Source organism: Mauremys mutica, chromosome 6 (genome assembly GCF_020497125.1).
Source record: "Mauremys mutica isolate MM-2020 ecotype Southern chromosome 6, ASM2049712v1, whole genome shotgun sequence".
NCBI classification, from domain to species: Eukaryota; Metazoa; Chordata; order Testudines; family Geoemydidae; genus Mauremys; species Mauremys mutica.
In genome coordinates, this window is record NC_059077.1 from 44261671 (window position 1) to 44289662 (window position 27992).

Here is a 27992-nt window from a genome sequence, read left to right on the forward strand (position 1 = left end):
TTTTTTTTAAATTGTGCAGCAACAAGGTCCACAGAGTCAGCATGCAGCACACTAGAAAGCTATAAATTTACACCACAGCTCGTCACGCCATACGTGTTCATGTAGACAAGCTTGTAAGTCACAAATATTTACAATCTAAAATATATGGACTATAAAATCAGTTTGATCACCACTACATTTCAAGCCTCAAATTCAGGACTCAAGGGCCATTTCCCCCTAACAGTTGACAAGACCATCACTTAAAAAACAGAACAAAAAAAAGGGAAGAAAAATGCTCCTGTTTTAGGGGCCACTTGAGAGACAGAAGCCTGAACTGCAGATGTGGCAGGTAAGCAAGAGAAAAATTTTAATCTTTTAAAAGCATACGCATAATTTTTAAAGTTACATACACATTTTTTTAATCACATGAGATCCTGAACAGATTTTGGCCCTGCACAGAAAACACCCCAAAAACAGATGTACTTTTAAAATTTGCATTCTCCAGCTGTCATCTTATGCAAACTGAAGTGAAGCAGCTCTTAAAGGAGGTCCCCAAATATAAACTAATGTATATACATGCATTCTCCATCACCACCAAGTAACTATGCAGCTTGTGATTGTAACAGCAGAGCTTGATTTGTTTGGCTGATTTTTGTTCCTCCATGATAAAGAGTTTGATACTAAAACTAAAACATGCAGATCTCACAAGCAGGATATTTGCTAACAAATTATACAGCAGTTCATGTAAGAACTCGGTAACTTTTTTTAAATAAATAGTCTCATAGTGCTTTAGGACCCTATTTCCTAATGGATTGTAATTTTACAAATGGTAATGCTTTGTGTCCTTACCAAAAAGTTTTCCCTGGAGCTGAAAGCACTTTTTTTGGTCTTAAAAAACCTTAAGTACAGCTATCATGGTTTTTCTGTATAATAGTTATTCCTATTTTATCATATTGCCTCCCTGCTCGTCAGTGCTACAAGTTCATGTCCCAGCTGGTGACCACAGTCAGTCCTTCATTGGTCTACGGGGAGTTATACAGTAATGTGTGTGCGCGCAACTGGTGAGAGAAAGAAAGGTAAGAGTAATGTTCCTAACTAAAGATAGAACAGATCTTAAAAAGTGAAACGAAGAGTAAAATTCCATATGTATTAGGACACAACACAGTCTACTGATGCAGAAAATATTAACATGATAGAAACAAGTACTCATTAGCTTTCTGCAAAGCCCAGTGCTAAAACAACGAGTGGGAAAGATGGAGCAACAAATATTTAACTCTTGGTTTTAATCAACAGCCAACAAAACCTGTTACCTTATATCGTGTCTGTTCCACATCATAGATTCTCTTCTCAGAGACCATTTTAGGGGCAAAGAACTTTGCTAGTTTGGCCAGGTAAACTCCATTTCTTAACCCTTCTTCCAATTCAGTAGTGGGTGGCAGTTCTTCAGCCAAACAGACCTCCATCCATCTACAAAACACACGGCCAAGAATTACATATTTCTGTTGGTTGCAATTTTAACACGGTACAGTATATTAGAACTGTGATCCCATTATGTGCTCGCACACTTAGTTACAACCATAACAACCACCACCTACCACCACCAAACAACTCCACACCCCTTAGGTGTCAGTAAAAGCACCGACGCATGCACAGAGCAACAGAAGAAGAGCTCCCCATGGGCTCATTGGCACGACAGATCAAAACTACTACAAAAGGAGCCACGACAGCTTTTGCGTCAGGGATACTTTGGTAATGGAGTCAAAGTTTCTGAACTATGCCTTCTGACTCAGAAGAAGATTCTTTAAATGTTGTACCAAGTTACAATGGGTCTCAGTGCACTTCAATGTATCCTCAGATCTTGAGCAATGTCAGACATTTAAAACAGATTAGTCCCATTCAGACTTGTTTCTAAAATAGAAAGAGGAGTGCACAAGTCATTAAGATCCCAATTCAGGAATGCACTTAAGCACATAGTTAAATCTCATGGCCTTCAATGGGACGTAAGCAAGTGATTAAATGCTGTTCTGAATAGGGATGCTTTCCTGAATCAGAGTCTAACAGTACAAAAATAAGGAGTTTGGGAAAAATCAAGGTAATTCACATCCACTATCACCATGAAACAGTTATGCAGCTTTTATCCTCCACCTACTATAGTATTGCAGTTCTTTATTAATGCTAATGAAATATTTGGTACCACTCATTACAGTGAAGCCATTATTGACTAAACAGCAAGTATTTTCTTGCTGTTTCCACTCAAGTTATAACATTATGCCTGACAAATAAATACACACAGAGACACACACAGACAGCCACGTAAATGTCATGTTCCCAAAGAACCTCAACTGTAGTGGCTAAATAGTTCAGTGGTAAACAGTGTGAAAGTCCTTCCTCTAAAGGAGATGATAATATTAAATTAGTAGGCTTGGAAGGATTTGATTTTTTAATCCGTAAATGTTTATCTGTCAGTTTCAACACTCCTGCAAACTGACAAATACTTCCATTGATAAAAAATAAAAGTTTACAGATAGACTAAGTAAGAAAATCATGTGCAACATCATCCTGGTATGTATCAGGAAACAATCAACTTAGAGAAGAACAAGCAGTTTTAGACCACTGAGATCACAGGCAGACCATATTGTTGTTAGAAATACTATAAAACAAAACAGAAAGAAACTCGTGATAAATTTTATAGATTTCATGAAGGCTTTTGACAGCATACCCAGGCAGTCTCTGGAAAATTATAGCACTCGATGGAACACCACCAAAAACAATTAAAGTAATCAAGGATGTATAGGATAATGCTGAATGTGCAGTCAGAAACTGTGACAATATCAGCTAATGGTTTGCAGTGACAATTAGAGTAAGACAAGGATGTATTATGTCCCCACTATTGTTTTGCACTGTCATGAGGAAAGTAATCGAAGAAGGCAATCAGGGAATTTTATGGACAAATGAAGCACAACTGGATGGCCTCGTTTTTGTTGTTGATATTGTCCTGTTTAGTCTAACTCGGAGGTTCTCAAACTGTGGTCCGTGGACCACCTGTGGTCTGCGAGCTCCATTCAGGTGGTCCATGGATAGTTCTCTCTAAGGTGCACGCACAGGGGACCACACACGAGAGAATTAAGGGCCACTCGCCTAAATAGCGGAGCTGCACAGGTGTGGCTCCACTAATTAGGTGCCTGGCCCCTGAGAAGACACACATGTAAGGTGAGCTGGGAGCCTTGGGGGAATAGGAGGTAGGTGGGAGGGGGCAGTGGGGTGAGAAGAGGGGGTGAGGGGGAATTGGGACATGCAGGGCTGCGGTGGCCAGAGAAAGAGGTGACTTTCCCACAATTCCAGGGCTGCAGCTGCTGGGGAGAGACCCCCCTCCTTCCCAGCCCCAGCTTGAGGTCTGCCACTGCGGGGAGAGAGGGCACGTCCATCGCATTAGAAAGGCAAGCCCTCTGATTTTACAATATGAGTTGTGTGCTTTTATTTGTAGAATAAAGAAAATTAAGTTTTGGTTTTTTTAATAAATATAGCTCTTTAGCTAACTATTGTAAAGTGCTTTCGATTAATGGTACAAACAACATTTGGATAGATCACTAAGTGGTCCGCCAAGCCCCTCAGCAATTTTCAAGTGGTCCGCAAAAAAAAAGTGAGAACCACTGATCTAACTTACTGTTTAATGGAAAACAAGACGGCTTTTGGCAGACAGCAGAACAAGTTGGTTTGTTCATCAACAAGGGGGAAGAAACTATATTGCTATCAATGTCCCAAAAGTAACCATTAGAGTGGATGAAGAAACACTAGACATAGTAAGTCATTTCTAGAGAAGTGATAAGTGCAATGCTGGTGATGCCATGCTAGATGTCAAACAACGAATATCAAAAGCAGCAAACAACTTTCATAAACCTGAAAAGATTTCAAAACTGGCATTGACACAAAAACCTTTTAAAAAAATTATTAGCAGTTTATGGAGCAGAGTCATGGAAATAGATGAAAGAAATTGAGAAGAAGATCAACTCATTCCAAAGTAAATGCCTGAGGAAGCTCTTCACAGTCCACTGGAAAGAACTTCTTGCAATATTAGAAATTCAAAAAGGAGAGCAAACCAACCTATGGCAAATATGGAAAGAGAACAATGGACCTATTTAAGCCATGCTTTAAGGACGTCACCAAAATGATTTCTGTGGCAAGTTATAATACGGACATCACTTGGAAAGAGAAAAAGAGGAAGACCAAGAGAAACATTATGTAGAACACCACACAAAGAAGCCAAATCTATTAACATGACACGCAGAAGCCTGAACAGACCAGTTGAAGACCAGAATAAATGGTGGAAACTGGTAAACGCCTTATGCAACTGAGGATGTGAAAAGATAAAGAAAAGAAAAAATGATGCTAGAGTTTAAGAATATTTACTTTGTATATTTTGGTGTGATATTTGACAATTTGTGTTTTAAGTTATGAAGCTTTCACTCTGAATCTCAATGTCTACTGCTATTAAATAGCTATTATCTGACACCCCTCAATTTCCTGTGAAAATGTAAAAATCAATAGTAGAAAATGTGAAAAACAAAAACATGGATATAATCAAAAAGTATATAAAAATCAATTTTTGCCCTAATCATCAGTTATTGCTCTACACCTAGTTTATATTAAATCTAAAATGTTAGAAGAATGAAAACTTCATGAAGTTTTCAAACTAATCTTTTAGCTAATTTCTACTAGAATAATTAAAATATACAAGTTATGGTTGACATGTAGTACCCCTCAGAACATTTATACTGAAACACTAAAAAGAACAACTTATCATAGAGTCTTGAAAGTCAGTACTCAGATTAGACCAGAGGTTCTCAAAACAGTGTTCCATACAGCACTGTTGGTCTGCAGCAAGCTGGCCGGCCCTGTGATCCTGGGTTCCCTGTTAAGCCACATTAAAATGAGCTACAAATACATTCAGTACTTTCTCCAATATTATTTTTCCACCTAAGCAATTCCTGTTGCCATAGAGATGTTAACATGATTACAGATGGGAGGAGAGGATACTTTAGACATTGGTTTGTCTCACTTTCTGATCATTAAGGCAGTCAGAGACCAGTTCACACATACTGTACAACAGCCTGTACACCAGAGGTTTATATGTTCAGAAAAATGAGGTTGGAATCCAAGAGTCAAAAACGATCAGCCAATTTCTCACCCCAGAATGGAAAAAAGCACACTTCGTCATTATGTCTTAGGTTAGAAAGACTCATGAGACGATGACGTATTCTGTTGCATTTTGATTCATTACAGGATAGATGAAAGTGGTTTCACTGAGGCAAAAAGACTATCCAAATAGTTCTTCAGGAAACAACCAGCAATAGATCTTGGACAGTATCAGACAAAACCGTACGGAACCAGTGTCATTAAGAAGCACTGCAGCCTGCAGTGCCGAAACTGAGTGGAAAGTATGGTCTCACTGACATGTTTCCCCCTGTTCCACCCAATATATTTATATTGTATGGATACATGCCAATGTTTTTTGAGTTATCACTTTTTAATGACCATAAAAAAATATACATGCAAGAGCAAAGTGTCATACTATTTGTCTTCTCCAAAGCATGAGAAGACAATAAGAAAAGCTACATTTGCCTCAGAGTTAGTGTGAATTCAGACTCTGCTGAGGCCAATTATTTCCATGGATCATTTTTGCTATTCCTGACTTATGGCTTCTAAAACACTTGTATAAGCAGCAGCTAGAGCTGGCCAACTGATGAATGGGAGTTAACGAAGGGTCAAATTTGAACTTTTACTCTAGTCAGCCTGCATTCAGGAAGTGATTAGTCCAAAACATAGCATGCTTCCTCAGCAGTATGGGTAAGGTTGGAAGAATTCGATTTTCATCAGTAAGTGTCTGTCCACCATTTTAACCATGCACACACAAACAAAACCAAAAAAAAAAAAAAGTGTTTCCATAGACAATCAGTTTACAGTCAGGAAAAGAAAAATGCTGCTTGAGAACTTGGAGTTTGATTTAAGGATAATTATTTTGTATATTTTGACATGTGACGTGGACAATTGGTGTTTTAACAGTTATAAAGCTTTAACTTTTTGAATCTCAGTATCTACACAGTCATTAAATAATTATTGTCTAACCCCACACTCAATTTCCTGTGAAACTGGAAATTAAAATCAACAAAAATAAAAAATGCTTAAGAATAAACATTGATATCCGTTGAAATTATAGAACAAAAGTGGAATTCTGCAAAGTCTAAATATGGGTTACCAGGAGTTCATCAAATGTATCCTCTGTTCCTTATTCTGAGTCCCTATATAATATCACATCAAGTTCTAGGACTCAATCATTCTCTTCAGGTCATTTAATGATCGGGACCCAGGATACTGAAAAGATCAACCTGGATTTTTAACACAAGGACCACATGTGACAACTCCCCTCCTCAGGCACAACAGAATTGTCTATTCAAAGTTAACAACAGTTATTTGTGTGCGCAGCAGAGCTTTCTTGGGGGAGTGGCTCGAAACTGGAGAAAACTCCTACAGGATTCAAGAATTGCCACAAACCTCACCACTTTCCATTCCAAGGGCAAAATGCACTTTCAGCTTCCCTTCATTAATACATAAATAAAGGGGACACCACCATCAGGTCAAAAACGGCATGCAAGAGGAAAAGCTCACCTGAGTAGGTTGCAATACACGTTACTTAATGCACTAGTGGAAGGGACTCTGCTACGGGTGCAGCATAAGAATTTGAATATAATATTAAAGACTGCACCACCCAAGCCAGATTAAAGAATTTTGGGGCCCTGGGCACTATGGAAATTGGGAACCTACCACCTCCCATAAACTTATAGCACGTGACAGCGGTAATTGAGGGCCACAAAATCCACTAAAACCCTTTGGAGGGCCAAAGGCCTTTCTATTCTCTCCACCCCAAAGTGGCTACATACTCATCCATGGGGTAACAACAAGCAGCGCCGGCTCTCAAGGTGGTTAGTCAGCAGCAGTAGCCCGAGCATGCTTGCTTCTAAGGAAACAGCTCCTGGGGCAGCTATGCAATGCCATCCCCTACCGGAGCAATAGAGCACACGCTCAGCAGCAGCATACCTTTTATGGCCAGCAGTAGGTCCACACAAAGAATGCAGGAGTAACACAGTGGGGGGAGCAAACTTTTCCCTGCGCACCTTCCAGCATGTGGGCTGATCTGATGGGCTGGTGCAGTCCCCAAGCCACCAGCTGCCCATTCCTTTTCTTTTCTTTCAGTGGTTGAGGGACTCACCCTGAGAGCTGTGCAAGTACACATTGGTTAACTGGGTCTGGAGCCACTTCTATAGAAATAAAGCCAGCCTTTGAGTAGGAATAGGTAATTATTTATATTCTTCATGAAGACTCTGCTCTTCTGACTTAGGGGTAATAGCAGCCATGGGTAATGGGGCTAGAAGTTATCAATGGGTGGAGAGTGAGTAAGCCTGGACATCCCAAGACTTGCTAAACCAGGGACATCAGGAAAGTAGTGTTTAACTCCTCCCCCTCCCCACATGCTCTTTCCATTCTTTACTTAGTTCCCACTGTTCAACAAGGAGAGCCAAAAATATTTGGTCATCTACTGCCCACAGTGATCTGGGAGCCATCCTGTTGTTTCTGGGGAGTCCCCCTAGCAATGATAATGGGGCAGAAAGGGGCTGAGGATAAATGGAAAAGATCTTTAGAACAAAGAGTAGCAGGGCAACAGAGGGAACACACACTGAGAAAGATAAAATTTGAATAATAAACAAAACTGTCATTGTAATCTGACAGGCAGCCAAAAAGTGTGCAAGGTGCCTCAGATCAATAAAATGTCAGCCTGGCATTTTTAGTATCTTAACATGTTCTCAATTTGTCTGAAAGCAAAAAGCATGAACTGATATGCATGCAAGAGTTTTTGGTCCATCTAGGTACCTATATCTCTGCTCATCATCATTAGTATCTTGTCTGATACCTATGTAAATAATTGTAACATTTCTCAACAAAATAAATTATTATATTTGAATGTACTGAATGTAACAGATTTAGTTACAGGCGAATTATGTGATATAATGGAAGGAAATACCAGATATATAGTTTTTGAGGGGTTCCCCCTCAAAGCCAAAGACTAATATACAATGGCATTTTCATGTCATCTCAGTAAGTTTCCTGAGGACACAAGTGCCCTACACTTTACTACTTTAGTATTCTTTACCCATTGCTGTAAACTGAACAGACCTTTGGCTATTTGCTTCCAGATGTCAGTCTCTCTTGCAATCCTGGAGACCATTAAGGTTTATTGGATGCTTGCTTCTACACCAAATCCAAGGACCTGAAAATCCTGCTTTGAGGCCATGTGCTTATTCAATCACCATCTTTTCCTCTCTCCTTTGTTATGGTCTTCCAAATAAAGTTAGATGCATAAACGTCTTTAAAATAATGGTAGTGTTAAAGACCGAGTATGCATAATCAGGGCACTTGGGAAAGAACATGTTGTGGATGAGACCCATCAAAGCTACGCTGCCCATGTACATGGTGGCAAATTTGTAGCCTTGTCAGAGTGCAGTGAGCTGCATAGTAGGAAACTCTAATGTTTAGAGTTCAGCCTTGCATTCTTATTCCCCATATGATCATTCTAAAGCGGCTGCTTACCCTGCCCTTTATGTAGCTACTAGAGTGCATAGTTGTATGCAAATTTGATTGTCATTAAATGCAAGAGAGTTGTAGTATATAGAGATGAGATACACATTTGACAGTGCCAATTTTTGTAGGTAACTTTGAACTTAGAAGCTCAGCACTCAGTCCTGGCTATCTACAGTACAATGCTTTTTATTCTTGGCACCATAAAACAGAAGACATCAAAAAGTTACTGAATTCCTGCCATAGTTACAGTGATTACCTCTATGCCAGACCTTATGAGTGCCACACAGCAAAAGATTCCGGTTTCTAGGTTTTACTGTGCAATACAGAACTAACATGAGGGGTCATGCTTACACATGGAAAAGGCATGTTCTTTTTTAAAGAAAGTCATAACAGACAAGAGGAGAGTTGGTGGAGTAACTAGAAGCACTAAGACATCACCATAAACTTAACTGGATTACAAAAATATACTGTTCTTAATTTGTGCTCTGGTAAATAAAAAGGGCACTGCAAAGGCATAACTGCATTTGAATTGTTGCATCTAATGGTCAGCACTGGGCACTGTGACAGACCCAGGCCAGTGGGGTACAGGAGTCTGGTAGAGGGCAAATAGACTGGTCACTGGATGAGTAGTTTTCTGTTCCCTGAGTGACCAGAGCAGGGGCTGCACTAGAGTAATCAGGAACCTGCTAGAACCAATTAAGGCAGACAGGCTGATTAGAACACCTGCAGCCAATCAAGGCAGGCTAATCAGGGCACCTGGGTTTAAAAAGGAGCTCACTCCAGTCAGGTGAGGGGGAGCCAGAGGAGAGCAAGTGCATGTGAGGAGTTGGGAGCAAGAGGTGCAAGGAGCTGAGAGTGAGAGGGTGTGCTGCTGGAGGACTGAGGAGTACAAGCGTTATCAGACACCAGGAGGAAGGTCCTGTGGTGAGGATAAAGAAGGTGTTTGGAGGAGGCCATGGGGAAATAGGCCAGGGAGTTGTAGCTGTCATGCAGCTGTTACAGGAGGCACTATAGACAGCTGCAATTCACAGGGCCCTGGGCTGGAACCTGGAGTAGAGGGCAGGCCCGGATTCCCCCCAAACCTCCCCACTCCTGATCAGACACAGGAGGGGAGTTGACCCGGACTGTCGGGAAGATCACTGAGGTGAGCAAATCTGCCAATAAGTGCAGGACCCACCAAGGTAGAGGAGGAACTTTGTCACAGCACCAAGACAAGTGCTGGATGCAAGCTCAAAGCAATAAACATGTTTGTGGCAAATACTAAATATTGCTACATTATCTGAACTGCCTTGTACTTTAAAAACAAAATGTATTTTGAGTTATTCTTTAGTATGTGTAACCAAGACCATAAATATTTTCATGTGTTTTAGTAGGCAGCTTCAATGAAGCACAAAGATCACAAAAATCAGTAGCTAAATAAATACCAAGTTGTTACTTAGAAGAGTTACTAAAATAATATAAAAGATTAATTACCACTCCTGTTCCTTTTTAGAATGTTCATAGCTGACCATCATCATCTTTTTGGTCTGTTTTCTGATGAGGCCAGCACACATACTGTGATGAAGTGAAATGTGTCTGACCCGGAGATAAACTTACAGTGATCTCACTCTAAATCAAGGATGAAAAGAGTCCTTCGCTATTTTATTTGGAGTTCAGTCTATTTAAAAATCCTCCTTTTAGAAGACAACAGTAGCAGAGGTTAGCATGCAAAGCTATTTTGTTGTTTTCCCTTTTTAAAATGCATATAGATTTCCACAGACGTGTCAACTATACACAGACTGGGTATTCACAGTTTGGACTCCAATCAGTTGCATATCTGGCAACTGAATGTTGTTCTATTAATAAGGAGAAGAGGAAGGAAGTGACTAATACAGGGTATGCAGATGACACTTCACCTCTTCATTATACCTGTCCTCCCACTATTCCAGAAACATAACCAAAAGTACCTAACCCTTCGGAATTTAATTCCTATTGCATCCCCATACTGGCTAGTACATCTGAAGACATGGCTTTAAGACAAGGGCACAACTGTGCTGCATTTTCAGCATTACCGAATCTATCAGAACTCCTTAACTCAGTTCTTCAACACAGGACACAGAATAGGGCCTTATGCAAGGCACAGTTGATATTTCATGCCTAGGCAGTGGAGCAGAGAATGCTATGACTTATTACACTCCCAAAAATCTTGTTTTAATACAGAGCAAGTTTAGAACTTTAATCTCTACAACACCTGAGTGTTCCTAAGAAAAATTATAATACTTATAATTTTACTCTTGCTGAAATACCCTAACTCGTACTAGTAAGAATGCTTTGCATTTCAACCTTGATACAATTGTTTAAAACTATATTTAAGGAATCTATTAGTAGTGCATATATACACATTGTGCATGTGAAAGCATTGACTATTATGGGCTGTATTCTCCATTACCTGGCATCTTGTTTAGCCAATCACACCCATGCAATATTAGCATAACAGTATGGTTCTCTTGAGATAGTGCATAAAAATGCTCTGTTCACCTTGCACAGGTATAAGTGACTAGATAAGATGCAAGACAGTGGAGAATTAGGTCCTGTGTGCAGAATATTATAAAGTGACAACTTATATACATTATATTTTCATGCCAGGCTTTTGCTGCCACATCTACAAATTGAATCTTGAGGATACTGTTACAAAATCCAAGTTCACAAGGTGGCAGCACAGAAACTATTTGCTATTTTAATCTGTTTTATCCCACTGTGCTTCTTTGTGGGTTAATTAGTGATTAGAGTTCAGAATGTCAACTGCCACTCAGAATACTGTTCTAAAGTTCAGGATGGCCCATCCAGGCCTCTGTTTGCAGTCTCAGTCAGCACCAAGCCTTGTTTACTCTGCACTTCTAATAGCTAAAAGGTACACAGCCTTCTAGCATCTGCAGTCACCATTCCAGTTTATAGCAATATGCACTTGCACATTTCACTGCACTCGGACATCATTCTCTAATCTCTACAATTAAACAAGTACTTTCATGCAACTCTTGTAAAAGGTTTCATTTTGCTACCTTTTCAGATATGTAGTGACGTTAAAATTTAGTGTTTCACATCACGCCCATCAAATTCAGCAACAGTTCTCGAAGATGATATATTGAACAGGGTTCAACACTAACAAACCATGAGTCTGCATCATCATGAGGGAGGCCCCTTTTACTTTCCTGTTCTTGGCTTGACTCCAAGCTGCCAAGGGCTGGGAAAAAATGCTGGCAAGGCAGCAAAGACCATGGGGAGGAAGCAAAGGAAGGAGAAAGGGGGACTGGAGTAGAGTTCGCAGTGCAGTAGTAGATAAAGAAACCACAATGAGTAGCTCCAGAGGAAGCCTTATCTAGTTCTTCCTAGCTGCAAGAATGGCAGTCAGCAGGCCAGCTGATTAGGCATGATGGAGTTAGGAGTATCAAAGAAATTATGTTAAATTAAATGTTAAGATGCCACAGCAACATTTTGGGAGGGGAGTTAGGCAATTTATTTTCAAGATCTTAAATCTGGGGTGGTTTCTTGGGGGCAACTTGGGAGATTGTTATAATTTTTTGTTTGTATTACTGTAGTGAGTAGGAGCCCTCGTTAAGGACCAGAACCTCACTGTGCTAAGCACTTATAGAAACAACAATGAAGATGGTTCCTGTGTCAAAGAGTTGAGAATCAAAAAGTATAAGACAGTAGATGGATACAGACAGGGGAGTACAATGAAAACAGTGAGACAGCATTGGTCAGCATGATAGGCAGTGGTATCAGCACACCACTGGCCTAACTGGTGTCAAGTTCTTTATAGGCATCATAGGAGAGTTTCAAGAAGGGATGTGAGGAGGATGGTTTGGAGCGAGGGAGAGAAACAGGACCTACTGAAGGTCAGCATGGAAGAAAGAATGAAGATGCCTGTTTGCTAGAGGTTGGAGGCATGAGTTAGTCACAGTGGGGAGTTGACATTTTGATAGCAAGAGACTATGGCCTGGTCTACACTAGGACTTTAATTCGAATTTAGCAGCGTTAATTCGAACTAACCGCTCAACCGTCCACACCAGGAAGCCATTTAATTCGAACTAGAGGGCTCTTTAGTTCGAATTTGGTACTCCACCCCGGCAGGTGGAGTAACGCTAAATTCGACATGGCTAGCTCGAATTAGGCTAGGTGTGGATGCAAATCGAACTTAGTAGCTCCGGGAGCTATCCCACACTGCACCACTCTGTTGACGCTCTGGACAGCAGCCCGAGCTTCGATGTTCTGACCAGCCACACAGGAAAAGCCCCGGGAAAATTTGAATTCATTTTCCTGTCTGGGCACTTTGAATCTGATGTCCTGGCTGGACATCGGGGCGAGCTCCGCAGCACCTGCCACAATGCAGAGCTCTCCAGCAGAGGAGTTCATGTTATCTGTGAATAGAAAGAGGGACCCAGCATAGACTGACTGGGAACTCTTTGATCTGATCGGTGTGTGGGGCGAGGAGTCTGTGCTTTCGGAGCTGCGCTCCAAAACACGGAATGCAAAGACCTACGAGAAGGTCTCCAAAGCCATGATACAGACAGAGGATACAGCCGGGATGCAACGCAGTGCCGCGTGAAAATAAAGGACCCCAGACAAGGCTACCAAAAAATCAAACCGGCAAACGGACGCTACGGAGCCTGCCACCACTGCCCCACCAGTGAGCATGGACTCTGATGATGGGACAGTGTCGACGGACAGTTCCTCGGCGATGTTCGCGGACGGGGAAGATGAGGAAGGGTTTGTGGAGGACGAGGCAGGCGAGAGCGCTTACAACGCTGGTTTCCCTGACAGCCAGGATCTATTCATCACCGTCACGGAGATCCCCTACCAACCCTCCCCGGCCATGAACCCTGATCCTGAATCAGGGGAAGGAGCAGTCGGTAAGTGCTTTAACCATGTTAACTTTTATTCTTAATATAACAGGAATCTTAAGTGTGTGAAAAGGAGGGCTCTCTATATATGGGGATAGAACAGAAATCATCCTTGGAGATCTCCACGAAGCTCTCCTTGCGTTAATCGAAAAGCATCAGCAGGAGGTTCCTGGGGAGAGCTGCCTTATTGGGTGCTCCGTGGTAGCACACTTTTCCGCGCCAGGCTTTCATGAGGTACTCAGGGAGCACTGCCTCCCCGAGCACGGCTGCATCGGGCCCTGGTTCGTGCTAGCTTTCACGCAGCATGCGCTCTCTATCTCCTTCAGTGACCGTCCTCAGGGTGATCTCGCTCGGAGACTCCTGCATCTAAGTAGGGTAATTACTGTAATTTTACGCCTGGTCCAAAGTATTTTTAAAAAAAATCTACGGACAGACGGCATAGCACAGACTCAGCACGCAGCTGCGTGACGAGCGTAACGGAAAGCCAAAGAATATAATGGACGCTCATGGAGGGAGGGGGGAATGAGGACGCAAGGTATCCCACAGTTCCTGCTGTCTCCGAAAAGTATTTGCATTCTTGGATGAGCTCCAAATGCTTCTAGGGTCAAACACAGTGTCTGCGGTGGGTCAGGGCATAGTTCGGCAATTTGCGCACACACCCCACCCACCACCAGAAGTGAAAACAATCCTCTGACTCTTTTACATGTCACCCTATCTTTACTGAATGCTGCAGATAGACGCGATGGTGCAGCACTCAACACCAACATCCTTGCTCCCCCCACGCTATGGATGGCTGATGGTACAAAACGACTGGTATCCGTCCTCATCATCAGCCTATTGGCACATGGGGCAGTGCAAAAGGACTGGTAACCATGCGTACTAGCATCTGTGAGGTCGATCAAGGGCGCCTGGCCCTAATTTTTCATGGTAGATGGTGCAGTATGGCTGGTAACCGTCCTCATCATTGCAACAGGGGGCTGAGCTCCATCAGCCCCCACCCTTCCTGTGTAAAGAAAAGATTGAATTGCCCCTGGACTAGCAGAGGGATGATGGGCTCCTTCATCCACAGTAATTAATGTCCTGCCTGGACTATCATTGCAGCTGGAGGCTTCCTTCCACTCATTTCTCACAAACAAGTCACTGTGTCTTATTCCTGCATTCTTTATTACTTCATCACACAAGTGGGGGGACAATGGTATGGTAGCCCAGGAAGGCTGTGGGAAGGCCGGAATGAACAGGTGGTGTTGTTGCAGGAGCACCCCCTGTGAATAGCATACAGCTCCAAATTTATGCAGGATCGGACACAGAGCAGCTGTGCTCTCTGGTTCTATGATACAGTGGTTTTCTAGTACACTTGCCCATAATCTAGGCATGACTGATTCTATTTTTAGATACCAAAAAGGAGGGATTGACTCAGGGAGTCATTCCCAATTTTTGCTTTTGCGCCCCTGGCTGCTCGGCCAGGGGCACTTATGACAGCACCAAATGGTGCAGTGCAAAAGGACAAGTAACCATACCCATCTTATTACCATCTTATTACCAATTTATGGTATGGTAGATGGTACAATATGGCTGGTAACCATCTCTGCTGTCATGCAAAAGCAAAAGCGTGCTGCTGTGTAGCGCTGCTGGACCGCCTCTGTCAGCGGCATCTAGTACACATACGGTGACATACACAAAAGGCAAAACAGTGTCCATGGTTGCCACGCTATGGCGTATGCCAGGGCAATTCTGGGAAAACGGGCTTGAAATGATTGTCTGCCGTTGCTTTCCCGGAGGAAGGAATGACTGGCGACATTTACCCAGAATCCACTACGAAAATTATTTGTGCCCCAGCAGGCACAGGGGTCTCAACCCAGAATTCACAGAGACAGCCTACACTCAGTTAATTGTTCGCAAAAATGTATCTTTGAAAGGAATTCACTCCCTGTTTCCCATCTCACAGCTTCCACTGTCTCCAGACCTGCCACAGCATCCCCCTCGCAGAGGCTGGCAAAGATTAGGCGGCGAAAGAAAAAGACAAGGGACAAGATGTTCGAGGAACGTATGGGCTGCTACCTAGCAGAGGCGGACCAGCAGAGCCAGTGGAGGGAGACCGTCTCTCTGTGCCAGCGCTCACACAGCGAACGGGAGGAGAGGTGGCGTGAGGAAGACAAGCAGGCGACTGAAACGCTGCTTGGACTAGTGAGGGAGCAAACGGACACGCTCAGGCGCCTTGTGGATGTTCTGCAGGACCGCAGGAGGACAGAGACACCCTGCAGTGTATCTGCAACCGCACTTCCCGTGCCACAAAGTCCCATACCCCCCTCACCAAAAATAATCAGGAGGAGGGGCAGCCGGGGACGTGAATACTGTCACTGCACCACAGCACAGTGCTCAAGTACCCAAAAGCTCTCATACCCTACATTTGCCGAAGTCCTTCACTTCCAGACTCACAGTAGTCCCAATCCCAGTCCCATCCCCTAACTGTCTACTTAATTAATAAAAATGCTTTGCTGTTAATTACTGTTTCCGTTATGTTTTTTCAAAGAAGATTGTGTTTGAATGGGGGGCGTGGGGAAGGGGGTGGTTAATTGCATAGGACAGTCACCTTTCCCAGGGTACAGACACGGGGGCAGGATCAGCAGTGGGTCACACACACGGTGCAGTCAGTAGGCACCCTGGTCGGTATGGGAGGTGGTTTCCAGGATCTGTGTGGGCGGGGGAGATGTGACTTTGCAGCGGGGGAGGGCGGTTACAGATCTTATACAGCGGTCCTTGTCCTGGACCGCTGAGTCACGCAGCTGAGGAATCTGTATCCGTCCTCCTCCACCACAAGGTCACATATCCGCCCGCACACAGAATTCCATAAAGAGGGATGGCAGGCTCCGTTGAAAGAAGCCTTCCGGCACTGCGGACCGCTCTAGGAGCAGGAGCCTGTCATTCCTTGAGTTTAGAGGCGGTCTTTACATCACCGCACACCCTACCCAGCACAGTCTGCATCCCAGTTTCAACCCTTTCACGAAAAGTCATGAATAAAGAAACCTTTGTTAAGTAATAATGGGACATGTATTTTATTTTTACACGTGTGCTGGAAGTGGGGGTAACGGGGTGAACGGGGTATGTAACCGAAGAGGAGAGTCAACAGTAACTGGGTAAAGAAACAGGGGCAGGTTCAGCTTCTCTGTAAAGAAACTGAACAGTCACAGGTCACGCTGCTCGCTGGTATTTGAAGAGTTCCTTGTCGCTGTCCCAGGCGCCTGTATAGGGCTTCATGAGCAAGTGCATTAGCGGGCAGGCTGGGTCCCTGAGGATGACTATAGGCATCTGCACATCCACAACAGTTATTTCGTGGTCTGGGAAGAAACTACCTTCCTGCAGGCGTCTGAGCAGCCCACAGTTCCTGAAAACACACATCATGAACCTTGCCCGGCCACCCGACGTTGATGTTTGTAAAACGTCCCCTATGGTCCCCCAGTGCTTGCAGCACCATTGAAAAGTAGTCCAATTTCTCAGCAGCTGACTGTGGAAGAGGTGGACAATAAAGTGCGAGGAGGAGAAAACGGCGATGATCGCAGCGGGCTCCATGCTTGCAGTGCTATGGCGTCCGCGCTGTCACTGACCAGAAAAGTGCACGAACAGATTGCCCGCAGGCGCTTTCAAGGAGGGAGGGAGGGAGGTTGTGATTGACGATTCAATGACGACACTTACCCAAAACCACCCTCGACACATTTCTCCCCCCAGCAGGCATTGGGGGCTCTACCCAGCATTCCAATGGGCAGCAGGGACTGCGGGAACTGTGGGATAGCTTCCCACAGTGCACCGCTTCCAAAGTCGACGCTGGCCCCGTGAATGTGGACTCAGAAATTCGAATTAGTGTATTTAGTATGGATACACAAATTCGACTTCATAAGGTCGAATCCACAAATTCGAACTAAGTTGATTCGAAATAGTCTTGTAGTGTAGACAAGGCCTAGACATACAAATGAGATCAAGCCAAAGAAGGGCCTTGAGAGTGACAAACAGTTTTTGTTTGATACAATAAAAAAAGGAAGAACCTGTGGAGGGATGCAAAGAGAAGGGTGACATGGTCAAAACAATGGGCTGGGAAAGTGATCTCTGCAGCAAGACTCTGAATGGATTAGAGTGAAACAAGATTGTAATTATCAAGGCCAAAGAAGAGTATTTGCAGTAACATAGATGTGTAATCATGAAACCTTGGATACTAGTTTTAGGTATGGGGATGGGTAAGAAAGCCCATATCTTATTTCTTATGCAGAAAGAATCTGCAAGATTTATATATAGACTTGATATAGAGAGGCCCAAGGCAAAAAAGTGATCCCAAGCTCTGGGATCGAACAACAGGAAAGATGGTGGTGATGTCACAGTAACCAAGAAAGGAGGTAGCAGGGAGGGCTTGGGCCTGGAAGATTAAGAGTTCTGTTTTAGTCATTTTCAGTTTGAGCTGACAGCTAGACATCCAGACGATGTCAGAGGGGGGTGGAGATTTTAGTTTGGACAGAAGAAAGATATGGAGTAGACAGGCAGATCTGAGTGTTCAGCACACAGATGGTAGTTGAATTTTGTTTGCATATAAGATTACCCAGACATAAGGTGTAGACCAAAACAAGAAGGGGACCAAGGACAGAGCCAAGTTGATCATATCCCAAGCAGCTAGAAAGATAGGGTGCATGTAACAAGAGTTAACAAGGCTCAGTGGTTGCAATGCATGTTTTATCATGCTTCTTCATTCAAGGTCTAGGTTTGTTTTTAAGGAGTATTTACAAACCACACGGATTGAAGCCAAAGAGTGGCAGCAGAAGCTCAAGCCTTTCCTTCATTGTGTTGGCACTGGATGGTGAATGATCTCCAGAAGGCCTTATGTGCAAGATGACAGAAAGCTATTAGATCAAATTTTGATGCTGTCAAATTAACCAGCAGCACCCACATAAATCACATAGCATCCTCATGTGAAAATTTGAACGTTAGCTTAATCTGAAAGGGAAAAAGCCACCTTAAATTTTTATTGGAGAGAAGCTTTGTCTTAGTCTATATTTAAAAAAAGTTTTGTTGGTGTAGCTATACTAGGTCAACGAACAAAAACAAACTATACCAACAAAAGCACTTTAATACTGGTATAAATGCATCTGTACCAGTGCTTTCACCAGTATAGAAATGTTGCATTTGGCTATATGGGTAAAAAGTTTCTTGCACAGACCTGGCCTAAGAGACAGATCCAGTGTGGGCAAAGAATCCAGTACCACAGCACTCTGGTCTGTGTCTTATGCCCCTTTTATAGTGCTACTGCAGTTTGAATTTTTATAAAACTGACTTCTGCAGCTACAAGCTCGGCTTGTATAATGTGGTTCACACCCCCAGGAAAAATGAGAGTTAGCATTTCATATTAATCTACACTAGGTACATTTGCCAGGCCACAATCTTTTTGCCTTCTAAAAAAACAAACAAAAAAACAAAACAAAACAAAAAAAACACAAAACACCAGCTTCTTCAGTGTCAACTAAGTAGTAGAAAAGAAAAGTTATTTTTAACAAGCCATTAACATGTCCATATACCATAAATGGAAACTGATCTTATAACTAACCCTTATGCCGCTCTCACTCAAGTTCCCTTATTGTTAACACTCATCACACCTAAAGTTAAATGGTTTGTTTGTGTCTTTTTGTTCTGCAGAGTACCCAATTGCATTGGACACTCAGTAGTAATTTATTACCTATAAACAGAATCTGCTGAAAATAAGGTTTTAGAGAAGGCTGCTAGAAGGTACCAAACAACATGTATTTTGATGAAACCCACTGGAGAAACCAAACCTGCCAATCAGGAAACGTGCTATTCAGAAGACCCAAAATAGCTTTTTGCACTTGGAGTGTACTAGCACTTGGAGTGTACAGTCTACATAGAAGAAGCAGAGCTGTTTGAGCTGAAACATTATAACCAGACATGGGGGACCAAAGTGTTTGACAAGGTTTTTGTTTTAATTTCAAAAGAATTACTTAAAAGATCTATGTATGCAGGTATAAAGTAAAGAGGTACATGTTTAATGTATTACTAGTTGTCCGTATTTCTCAGGTTGCTGAAGGTGTTTGGCCTCCAGCCTGTCTTAATATACCCATAAGCATGTACAACTACTGTTGAGAAATATTGTTTAAGTTATAGTAAGACTCAGACTAAGACTTTAAGATCACAAGGGACCATCACGGTCATCTTCCAGTCTGACCTCCTGCACATTGCAGTCCACAGAACCTCATCCACCCACTCCTGTAATAGACCTCTAACCTCTGGCTGAGTTACTGAAGTCCTCAAACCATGACTTAAAGACTTAAAGTTACAGAGAATCTACCATTTACGCTAATTTAAACCTGCAAGTGACCTGTTCCCCATGCTGCAGAGGAAAGTGAAGGGGAAAAAAAAAAAGGTCTCTGCCAATCTGTCCGGGACACTGTAGAATTGTCCCACCTCCGCTTAGACAGCTCCTGTGCTGTTGAGGAGGAAGAAGGGCCCAGGGAAGTAGAGCAGTCAATGGGAGCAGAGGGAAACCTTCCCGTAGTTGGGACCCTCCTTCCAGATGGTGCTGGGGTTGCCTCTCGCACTGAGGTTGCCTCTCCGGGGGAGGGAACTCCAGTTTCTAGGAAAAGGCAGGTGTTAGTAATGGGAGATTCGATTATTAGAACTATAGATAGCTGGGTCTGTGATGACCGGGAGAACCGTATGGTGACTTGCCTGCCTGGTGCGAAGGTTGCAGATCTCTAGAGGCATCTAGATAGACTTATGTGTAGTGCTGGGGAGGAGCCGGTGGTCGTGGTACATGTAGGTACCAATGACATAGGGAAGGGTAGGAGAGATGTCCTGGAAGCCAAATTTAGGCTGCTAGGGAAGAGACTGAAATCCAGGACCTCTATGGCGGCATTTTCAGAAATGCTCCCAGTTCCACGCGCAGGGCCAGGTAGGCAGGCAGAGCTTCAGAGTCTCAATGCGTGGATGAGACGATGGTGTAGAGAGGAGGGGTTCACGTTCATTAGGAACTGGGGAAACTTCTGGGATGGGAGGAGCCTATACAGGAGAGATGGGCTCCACCTAAACCAAAGTGGAACCAGACTGCTGGCACTAAACATTAAAAAGATTGTAGAGCAGTTTTTAAACTAGGAGATGGGGGAAAGCCGACTGCTGCAGAGGAGCGTGTGGATCGGACACAGATTTCTCTTAGGGGAGAGTCTGATGATAGAGAATCTCCAGGTTATAGTCAGGAGCAGAGGAATGAGAAGTATAATGTAAGGGCCGGATCAGATGATAAACAGTCACATAAAAAAGAATCTGGCACATCAGAAAAAGGCAGGCTAATAAACAGGGACAAGTTTTTAAAGTGCTTGTACACAAATGCCAGAAGTCTAAATAATAAGATGGGTGAACTAGAGTGCCTTGTGATAAAGGAGGATATAGATATAATAGGCATCACAGAAACCTGGTGGACTGAGAGCAATCAATGGGACACAATCATTCCGGGGTACAAAATATATCGGAAGGACAGAACAGGCCGTGCAGGGGGAGGAGTGGCACTATATGTTAAAGAAAGTATAGATTCAAATGAAGTAAAAATCTTAAGCGAATCCACAGGTTCCATAGAGTCTCTATGGATAGAAATTTCATGCTCTAGTAAAAATATAACATTAGGGATCTATTATCTACCACCTGACCAGGACAGTAATAGTGATGATGAAATGCTAAGGGAAATTAGAGAGGCTATCAAAATTAAGAACCCAATAATAGTGGGGGATTTCAATTATCCCCATATTGACTGGGAACATTTCACTTCAGGACGAAATGCAGAGATAAAATTTCTCGATACTTTAAATGACTGCTTCATGGAGCAGCTGGTACGGGAACCCATAAGGGGAGAGGCGACTCTAGATTTAATCCTGAGTGGAGCGCAGGAGCTGGTCCAAGAGGTAACTGTAGCAGGACCGCTTGGAAATAGTGACCATAATACAATAGCATTCAACATCCCTGTGGTGGGAAGAACATCTCAACTGCCCAACACTGTGGCCTTTAATTTCAAAAGGGGGAACTATACAAAAATGAGAGGGTTAGTTAGACAAAAGTTAAAAGGTACAGTGACTAAAGTGAAATCCCTGCAAGTTGCGTGGGCCCTTTTTAAAGACACCATAATAGAGGCCCAACTTCAATGTATACCCCAAATTAAGAAAAACAGTAAAAGAACTAAAAAAGAGCCACCGTGGCTTAACAACCATGTAAAAGAAGCAGTGAGAGATAAAAAGACTTCCTTTAAAAAGTGGAAGTCAAATCCTAGTGAGGCAAATAGAAAGGAGCACAAACACTGCCAACTTAAGTGCAAGAGTGTAATAAGAAAAGCCAAAGAGGAGTTTGAAGAACGGCTAGCCAAAAACTCCAAAGGTAATAATAAAATGTTTTTTAAGTACATCAGAAGCAGGAAGCCTGCTAAACAACCAGTGGGGCCCCTTGACGATCAAAATTCAAAAGGAGCGCTTAAAGATGATAAAGTCATTGCGGAGAAACTAAATGGATTCTTTGCTTCAGTCTTCACGGCTGAGGATGTTAGGGAGATTCCCAAACCTGAGCTGGATTTTGTAGGTGACAAATCTGAGGAACTGTCACAGATTGAAGTGTCACTAGAGGAGGTTTTGGAATTAATTGATAAACTCAACATTAACAAGTCACCGGGACCAGATGGCATTCACCCAAGAGTTCTGAAAGAACTCAAATGTGAAGTTGCTGAACTATTAACTAAGGTTTGTAACCTGTCCTTTAAATCGGCTTCGGTACCCAATGACTGGAAGTTAGCTAATGTAACGCCAATATTTAAAAAGGGCTCTAGGGGTGATCCCGGCAATTACAGACCGGTAAGTCTAACGTCGGTACCGGGCAAATTAGTTGAAACAATAGTAAAGAATAAAATTGTCAGACACATAGAAAAACAAACTCTTGAGCAATAGTCAACATGGTTTCTGTAAAGGGAAATCGTGTCTTACTAATCTATTAGAGTTCTTTGAAGGGGTCAACAAACATGTGGACAAGGGGGATCCGGTGGACATAGTGTACTTAGATTTCCAGAAAGCCTTTGACAAGGTCCCTCACCAAAGGCTCTTACGTAAATTAAGCTGTCATGGGATAAAAGGAAAGGTCCTTTCATGGATTGAGAACTGGTTAAAGAACAGGGAACAAAGGGTAGGAATTAATGGTAAATTCTCAGAATGGAGAGGGGTAACTAGTGGTGTTCCCCAAGGGTCAGTCCTAGGACCAATCCTATTCAATTTATTCAAATGATCTGGAGAAAGGGGTAAACAGTGAGGTGGCAAAGTTTGCAGATGATACTAAACTGCTCAAGATAGTTAAGACAAAAGCAGATTGTGAAGAACTTCAAAAAGATCTCACTAAACTAAGTGATTGGGCAACAAAATGGCAAATGAAATTTAATGTGGATAAATGTAAAGTAATGCACATTGGAAAAAATAACCCCAACTATACATACAACATGATGGGGGCTAATTTAGCTACAACGAGTCAGGAGAAAGATCTTGGAGTTATCGTGGATAGTTCTCTGAAGATGTCCACGCAGTGTGCAGAGGTGGTCAAAAAAGCAAACAGGATGTTAGGAATCATTAAAAAGGGGATAGAGAATAAGACTGAGAATATATTATTGCCCTTATATAAATCCATGGTACGCCTACATCTCGAATACTGTGTACAGATGTGGTCTCCTCACCTCAAAAAAGATATTCTAGCACTAGAAAAGGTTCAGAAAAGAGCAACTAAAATGATTAGGGGTTTAGAGAGGGTCCCATATGAGGAAAGATTAAAGAGGCTAGGACTCTTCAGTTTGGAAAAGAGAAGACTAAGGGGGGACATGATAGAGGTATATAAAATCATGAGTGATGTTGAGAAAGTGGATAAGGAAAAGTTATTTACTTATTCCCATAATACAAGAACTAGGGGTCACCAAATGAAATTAATAGGCAGCAGGTTTAAAACAAATAAAAGGAAGTTCTTCTTCACACAGCGCACAGTCAACTTGTGGAACTCCTTACCTGAGGAGGTTGTGAAGGCTAGGACTATAACAATGTTTAAAAGGGGACTGGATAAATTCATGGTGGCTAAGTCCATAAATGGCTATTAGCCAGGATGGGTAAGAATGGTGTCCCTAGCCTCTGTTCGTCAGAGGATGGAGATGGATGGCAGGAGAGAGATCACTTGATCATTGCCTGTTAGGTTCACTCCCTCAGGGGCACCTGGCATTGGCCACTGTCGGTAGACAGATACTGGGCTAGATGGACCTCTGGTCTGACCCGGTACGGCCTCTCTTATGTTCTTATAATCTGTCCGGGGGGATTCCTTCCCAAACCCAAATATGGTGATCAATTAGACCCTGAGCATGTCAGCAAGACCCACCAGCCAGACACCTGGGAAAGAATTCTCTGTAGTAACTTCAGAGCCCTCCCATCTAGTGTCTCATCACAGCCTCTGGAGATATTTGCTGCTAGTCGTCACAGATCCTCTATGTGCCACTGTAGGCAGTCTCATCATACCTCCCCTCCATAAATTTACAAGTTTAACTTTCCTTCAGATGGCATCACCTTCTGGGGAAATTTGGCAACGAGGGATCAGAATTTATATATTACTGCTCAGAAGAGAAATTGTATCCATCTCCTACTGTTCGTGGTAGACCAGACAGGCTGTATTCTTAAAATGATCCACAAGAGAAAACTCTGGTAGCCATTTGATGTTTTAAAGACCCTTTACAAAAATTTTGATCTGCAGAAGCAGCTTTGTCATTCTAATTTTCATGTCTTATTTAAATATTGCTGTATATAATGTTTTGAAGTAGCCAGATAACATTCTTATTGAGTTGCATTAGTAGTTTCTCATGTTCTATATAAATCTTCATGGTGGCCTGAAAATCTCTTTGCTAGCACAAATTTAGTCTGTGCTTCAATATAGTTAGAAGTCCTGAATAACTGCTAATCCTAGGTAGATTTTATATATTTTACAGACCACATTTAAAAGTTTGGAATAATAGAAACACCCCAATTCAGCTAAGGAAAAAAAAATACAGAAAACCAAATTAGAACATAGGAATGACATACATCAGGTACATACCATGCAAGTCTCAAAATCACTTACTGTGCCAAACAACTGGAAGGAAGCAAATATAATGTACTTCTAAATCCTGGAACTTACAGACTGGGGAACCCTGTTTTGTTACCAGGTAAACAGATTGTGAAAATAAGGTTGTGAAGAGGGTTATAAGACACCTACACAAACATCTCTTTTATAAAAGGAAATCAAAGCTGACCAGCCTACTAGAATTCTCTCAAGTGTTAACAAAAAGTATAGAGAACAGATTTATTTAGGCTTTGAAAAAGGCCCCCGTCAAAGTCCCTCATAAGAGGTTATTAAAGAAACTAGAGTAGTCATGGAGCGATGTTTGAAAACACTGTCATGGTTCAGAAGCTAGGTTAAAATACAAAATTAAAAAAAAAAAAGCAGAAATAAATGGCCAGTTTTCAATATGTCACAGGCTAACAGTGTAGTACCCAATAATTCCTAATGGTGCCAGCGGTTAATACATTTGTTTTAGGATAGCACCTCAATCTCTTATTTGAGGCCTCCTGGCCCACGGTGCTAAATACTGTACACACAACAAAAGAAAATTCTGCCCCAGGGAGAGACTGCAATCTAAATTCAAATATTTGTCAATATTAGTGGGTGAATAAGGAGGTGGTAAAAGCTGCTGAGTTCACAGTATTATTTAGGTTACTCAAGGAATTCCAGAAGGACTTAAACCAACAGGACACTGCCAGGCTAGAACTTCAGTGTTTACAAATACAAAGTAGCTCACATGGGGAAAAAAAAACACCAATTTGAGCTACTCATACTCTGCTGCATTCTAAAATTAACAGTAGCCACTTAGGGGAAAATATCCAAGCGTTATTGTGGATAGCTCAATGGAAACACTCTGTTAGTGTACCACAGCAGTAAACAAAAGGTTGGGATATGTAAAAGAACAATACAGATACACAATTGCTTTATGTAACGGCACATATTCATTTATGGTCATCTGATCTGGTAAAAAAAGGTACAGCAGAAAAAACACCCAACAGGTCCAAAGAGTCTCAACAAAAGTTATAGGCATGAAAACATTCCCAGTGAAGTTTGAAGAGATTAAGACCGCATGGAGGAAAGAGACATGTTAGTGGTATACATAAAGTAATGAATACTGTGATAAAGTCAAAGTCAAGCACTCTGCCTCCCTTCTCATAATTCAAGAGCAAGAGAACATCTAATTAAATTGAAAGCAATTTAAACTTGAAAAAAGAAGCTCTCTTCCCAATCAGTGACTATATATTTTGTCATAATTTTATGAATGACACATTAGTAACAAGCATTTTTATGGGGAAAATATCTGAACTGCTTTGTAGCCTATGCATCTACATGCATAAAAATCAAGATTTGAACCTTTCTGGAATCCAGGACTGCAAAGCTTTCATAAAACTTTCAGAGCTGCCAATTCTCAGAGGTTAGGCACCGCAAAGAAAGAAGTTAACATTAAAAACAGAACTGCTGCCAATTGTTTCAACCAATACAGTCCATCTTAGTGGCATGCTAAGGAATGATACTCCTACAGTTTCTCCTCAGGATCTCAAAGCACTTTACAAACACGAAAGTTAATTTCACAGTGTCCATTAGAAATAGGCAAATATTATTTCTCCTCATTTTATAATGGAGAGATGGAAGCACACAGGTAAATTGCCTTACCTGAGGTCACACAGCAAACCTGTGGCAGACCCAAGACTGGAACTTAGATATCCCAACTACCAGTGCCGCATTTTAATTATAAGATCAACCTCCTTCTTTAGAAGAATAGACTCAGTATTTGGCAGTTTAATAAATCTCATTATAATCCACACAAAGTCACTCTCCACCAATAATATTGAAGATGCTCCAATAATAAATTACAAAAAAAAAGTCACATTTTACTAGTATATTGTAAGTGGAAAAAACAAAATTAGAGTATTTTAAATTGTTGGTTTTCCCACTGCTATTTTGCAAAAAACAGTCAAAAGGGGTGTGCACAAAGGGGGGGCAAACAGGGGCATGAGCCCCCTCAATAATCAGTAGTGTCACTGACATCTCCCAACTCCAGAAGCTGTTTCCCGCCCTGTCTTTTGCTATAACGAACCCCTGACTATAATGGCCAAATGGCTTGGCTCTCCAGGGGTGTGTTATAGCAAGGGTTTACTGTAAATCCTCATAACATCATGTGTTTAACATGGCCCTTCAAAAGCAGTCAAATTTAAATTCCTGCACACACCCCAAGTAGTCAATTAACTAATTAGAGTGTAGAACATCACCAGTCTGACTTCATTTGAAGTGCTCTCAAAAACAAAAATAACCCCCAAAAAAATCTACTTCTGTGAACTTAAAGCAAAAATATTCTACTAAGTCAATTTATATCACAGCCAACCCCATTAACCACCTAGACACGTTGATTGTGTTAATTAGTGAAACATCAGAGCTTGTTAACGTCTATCACTATACAAAGGGCTAAGTGACTTAAGTTGCTATTTTGATGCGAGAATCTGCTCTTCCCTGTCTCCACATCAGTTCACTTAAGAACATAAGAACTTAAGAATGGCCATACTGGGTCAGACCAAATGTCCATCTAGCTCAGTATCCTGTCTTTCAACAGTGGCCAATGCTGAGTGCCCCAGAGGGAATGAACAGAACAGGTAATCATCAAGTGATTCATCCTGTCACCCATTCCCAGCTTCTGGCAAACAGAGGCCAGGGACACCATCCCTGCCCATCCTGGCTAACAGCCATTGATGGACCTATCCTCCATGAATTTATCTAGTTCTTTTTTTAACCCTGTTATGGTCTTGGCCTTCACAATATCCTCTGGCAAAGAGTTCCACAGGTTGATTGTGCACTGTGTGAAAAAAATACTTCCTTTTGTTTGTTTTAAACCTGCTGCCTATTGATTTCATTTGGTGGCCCCTAGTTCTTGTGTTATGAGCAGGAAACAACACTTCCTTATTTACTTTCTCCACACTGTCATGATTTTATAGACCTTTATCATATCCCCCCTAGTCGTCTCTTTTCCATTTGAATGGTGAGGTCTTTGGTGACAGGGGTTGTTTCTTGTTATACGTCTGTACGGGATCTAGCAGAATGAAGCTGCAATCTGCTACCATAATACTAATAAGATATAACTTTAAAAACACCACAAAAGCTGTAATCCATTTTCCTGTATTTTTCATGAGTCAGAATCTCTCTCTCTCTCTCTCTCTCTAACAGACCCTCATCAATATAATTGCAGCCTGAGGAAACTGACTGTTACCCAATCAGCTTTAGGGCTTTGTAGGAGAGAGGTTGAGAGCACCATCTGGCTGTCTCAAAACATGAGAGATAGTAATGAGGGTATGTCTACGCAGCAGCGTAATCCCAGGGTCAGTAGAACTCAAGTTAGCA

The 27992-nt window shown here is 42.1% G+C and overlaps 1 protein-coding gene across 2 annotated transcripts in view; it reads right to left on the reverse strand.

Moving 5' to 3' along the window:
• The window catches only part of IQGAP2 (IQ motif containing GTPase activating protein 2), a 245345-nt gene that overhangs the window by 112684 nt on the left and 104669 nt on the right, over positions 1-27992 (reverse strand). For both annotated transcript variants that reach the window (XM_045020504.1, XM_045020505.1), the window contains exon 3: positions 1290-1446. In XM_045020504.1, the coding sequence (XP_044876439.1) occupies positions 1290-1446 (157 nt within the window). The remainder of the gene's footprint in view (positions 1-1289; positions 1447-27992) is intronic.